Below are 4002 nucleotides of genomic sequence, written 5' to 3'. Positions count from 1 at the left end.
TAAACTTTTCTGTTGTTGAGCCACCAACACCAACCAAAGCCATTACAATCCAGTCATAAACCTTCACCCATAACTGACTAGTAAAGTTAAAATTCAAGAGAAAATACAACACTCATTCATCTTATTTGAAGCAATGAGTAAAAACCATATTATGACTGCCACATATCACATTTCTTCTACCTAATTCAACTCTAGTTGAAAATTTATCAAGCAATAATCTCCAACCAAACAAAAGAAACTTACTCGCAATTCATATTATCCAATAAAAAGTACAACATACTGGCAATTCATATTGTCATAGTTAATAACAAACTAATAGTACTAACAAATTTTTTAACTAGTTTTACATGAATACATGGATAATACTCAATATATAGTATATAATATTTTTTCAGAGTATTTTTCCGTGTATATTACACTTCAAAAGAAATAACAACATAAGAGGCTAATAAATTTACAAATATGTTCTAGATGACACAAGAATGGTCATTAGATGCAGTTACATCTTCGTTTGGTACCCATGCAATAGCCTTATTTCCAATAAAATGACATACGGGGACAGTTCCCGATTTTATCTGAAGAATTTGATAAAGGATATCTGGATCCATTCCTCTTGTATCATGATGACAAATAGTTAACGCATTAGATTTAGTTCCATCTGAAGCCACTAATGGGACCATATAAGTTGTTGTCGCATTGATTTGGTGGCAATAGAATGCCACCTTTTTAAAATTCAATCTATGGCACATAACTGTTTTGTCGCCTATTTTCTTTACTTCCTCAACCACATATTCGTCTTGACTTTGAGAAAAGGAACTTGACATAGCTTTAATATTTTTTCCAAGTTTTGAAATGACATAATTCATCATTGATTCTAAGGATGGTGCACAATATTTATCTTCCCCTATTGGTGAAGGGTTGCCACAATAGTCATGAAAAGTGCGCATCTCTTCTTCGGTCCACAGGGGTACCGTAGAAGTTTGAATTAATCTTTCAGTTTTTTTAGCATTTGCTTTATCAATCCATTTGCGAGTAGCAAAATGTTGGTCTGGTTTTTCAATATCTTCTTTTATTTTATCAATTTCTGTACGACTCTCACTATCTTGACTTGGTTTACCGGTCCATATAAGAATTCCAAAAGTTTCAATTGGTTTTCTAATTTCCTCTTCAATTGCTTTGTTAGTCGGAATATGAGTTTCAAAAGCTTGACTTGATTTTTTATCCCACCATGTGTTGATTCCAAAAGGTTGATTTGTATTTTCGACAGACATATGTGTCTTTGAATGTTTATGGATGCCCAAACTCAACTTTTTTCCCGGATATAGGTCATGTTCAAAAAAGACAGTCCAATATTGATTTTTTTCGTGGTCTCTAATAGGCACACTGGTTTTGCTATCTACACCATAAAAAAGGAATCAAATTCTAAAATTATAATATTCTTATATATTGCAAGACACCAATTCACATGATATCACATATATCAATCAAAAAGGTTAAAATAACCATGATCAAACACAAAATAATTCATATTTACTAACCAGGCTGAAGAAGATCTAAAAGAGGTCTAGGAATAGGAGTGTCTGGCCAAATAGATTTCAAATATTCTTCTTCTGACTTATATCCATTGATTCCTAAGAAAACCAACTAAAAAATATATATTTTAGTAATGTTTGTGTAATATAGATATTATAAAAAATAATTCAATAAAATCGTAGTATTTTTAATAAAAGTAATCTCTATAATACAAAAAAAATATATAGAAAATATAAATTATTCATAAATTTAGAAAATAATAGATTTTACTTTTGTAATATGTCCATATTACATGTCACCAAGAAACACGTTTTGTCTAATTAATGTTTGAACCTTTTGAAAATGGTCCAGTTGTGTCAAAATCATTACTAAACATTAGATGTCAAAAAGATGGAAACCAAATGATTAAGTTGACCTCGCTAATAAATATACTAAAGTATGAAATGAATTTATGAGAATTTCCTCTATTCTCTTTCAAAATCTACTAAAATGACATTGTATTTTTTTTTAATTTTAAAATATGCATTAATTTCTCCTGAAATCTATAAAAATGACATTGACATTCCTTTAATTTATAATGACATCTAAAAGTCATTATATATATATATATATATATATATATATATATATATATATATATATATATATATATATATATATATATATATATAATCTATATTCTGTTTCTATAAATTAATGATATAATTTATAGTTTAAAGAAATTAATATCAGAAAATATTAAGGGTAATTGCAACCAAAAATGTTAAAAAGATAGATGTTATTTTTTTCTATCCTATATATTACTCATATTTTCGATTTGTCATATTATCATAAAGAGACTGTAATAATTACAAAACATGGAAAGGGAATGATTCATAAAGAAAGACAGACATTTTTTTAAATCATATGAAATTTTGGATTGAAAGTTGATACATTTAATCATAATGATCAAGAAACAGAAAATAACTTACACAAAATAGAGCCAAAAGAGATAGATGTGTAAACCCCATTAAAGCTGTCAAGTGGTAGAAAGTAGAATCCAGTGAGTGTTTAACTATGAACTAAGAACTAATATATATATATATATATATATATATATATATATATATATATATATATATATATATATATATATATATATATATATATATATATATATAATATAATATAATGGCCACCTTCGGATTGCGATTGACGTTAAGATATTATTTTGAAACTATCCATGCATACAAACAATTAAAAAACAACAACTATAATAAATAAAAAATTTAGAAAGTTCTGTATCAAACATACTTTAATATGTCAAGATTAATCACAATTTAATTATAAAAAAATAAATAAAAATCTTATAAAATATCTCTTTTAATTAAACGTATTACTGTATCCCAAATAAATTCTAATAATACTATAAATGAAAAAAATAATATTAATAAGAGATTAAATAAAATTGACAGTGTAAAATAGTTTTACATTATTATCTAATAGAAATTCATCATTCTTCTATATCTTATAATTAATTTAAAAATATCAAGATGATTTGACGAAATACGTGATGATAATTAGTTGATAATATAAATTTACTTTATATTATCAGTGTATATTCTTTTTTTTTTATTAATAATTATTTCGTATCAATTTTAATTAGTATTATATCATAAATTCAAAATATTTAACTAGCTGTATTTTTTTTTTAATTTATTGTTTTAAAATGTGTATTTTAATTTTTATGAATGTCAAGTATATATTTAAACCAGGAGTAAAAATGGTAAAATGTTGAAGGAATATTTAGTATGCCTTGGTTAAAAAATTTAATTCTTTTATTTTTAATATTTCACTACACTTTTAAGTAAAATAGTTAGCCTTTTAAGAACAAAATAGAAAAGAATAACAAAAAAATAAGATCAGAGAAAGAGAGAGTACATTTTTTAATAATATTTATCAAGGAAAGAGTAGATATTATTATTTTATTTTTTTAGTACAGAAGAGATTATATATTTTTATTTTATTTTATTTTAGTACAGAAGAGATTATATATTATTATTTTATATAAAATCACTGTATCTAGCTAGTTAATAAGAATATTGTAACATGGATGAGATCTGATATGGTGGCATTTCGTCAAAGCTTATCCTTAGCAGCCCTTAATAATTTTATTAAGTAGTTAAGACATCGTGATCAGAGTGAGTGTGATTCTGACATACATAAATATATCATACCGGATAAGGATAATTTTCTAAGAAATTTACTTATAAAAAATTTATATTAAAAAAAATAATATTAAAATTAATATATTACAATATTATTTTTTTTAATTTTTAACTTATATCCCTAGAATGTAAGTTAGCATTTTTCATATAATATTTGTAGTTTGTGTTGAGAACATTTTTGTAACATTTATTTTTTATTGAATAAAATTCATATAGATCCGATCAGAAAATGTATAATCCAATTCTAAAATAAAATATTCGT

The 4002-nt window shown here is 24.6% G+C and overlaps 1 protein-coding gene across 1 annotated transcript; it reads right to left on the bottom strand.

Annotated features, from left to right (window-relative positions):
- Positions 1-219: 219 nt before the first annotated feature.
- On the bottom strand, positions 220-2608 carry LOC127075585 (embryonic abundant protein USP92). Its single transcript, XM_051017040.1, has 3 exons — positions 2505-2608; positions 1539-1644; positions 220-1396 (listed from the first exon to the last, which is right to left on the bottom strand). Exons 1-3 carry the CDS (start codon positions 2541-2543, stop codon positions 468-470), a joined length of 1074 nt encoding a protein of 357 aa, XP_050872997.1. The 5' UTR covers positions 2544-2608; the 3' UTR covers positions 220-467.
- Positions 2609-4002: the final 1394 nt, after the last annotated feature.

Source organism: Lathyrus oleraceus, chromosome 4 (assembly GCF_024323335.1).
Source record: "Lathyrus oleraceus cultivar Zhongwan6 chromosome 4, CAAS_Psat_ZW6_1.0, whole genome shotgun sequence".
Classification (NCBI taxonomy): Eukaryota; Viridiplantae; Streptophyta; class Magnoliopsida; order Fabales; family Fabaceae; genus Lathyrus; species Lathyrus oleraceus.
Note: the sequence above shows the minus strand (reverse complement) of the source record. Positions and strands in the feature narration are given on the sequence as shown.

Bases quoted from the DNA above. Each gene is read 5' to 3' on its own strand.
- LOC127075585 (XM_051017040.1), bottom strand. From the start codon at position 2,543: ATGGGGTTTACACATCTATCTCTTTTGGCTCTATTTTGT. The intron at 1,645-2,504 runs GTAAGTTATTTT...TATATTTTTTAG, and splicing joins CTCTTTTGGCTCTATTTTGT to TTGGTTTTCTTAGGAATCAA. The intron at 1,397-1,538 runs GTTAGTAAATAT...TTTATGGTGTAG, and splicing joins TTTAGATCTTCTTCAGCCTG to ATAGCAAAACCAGTGTGCCT.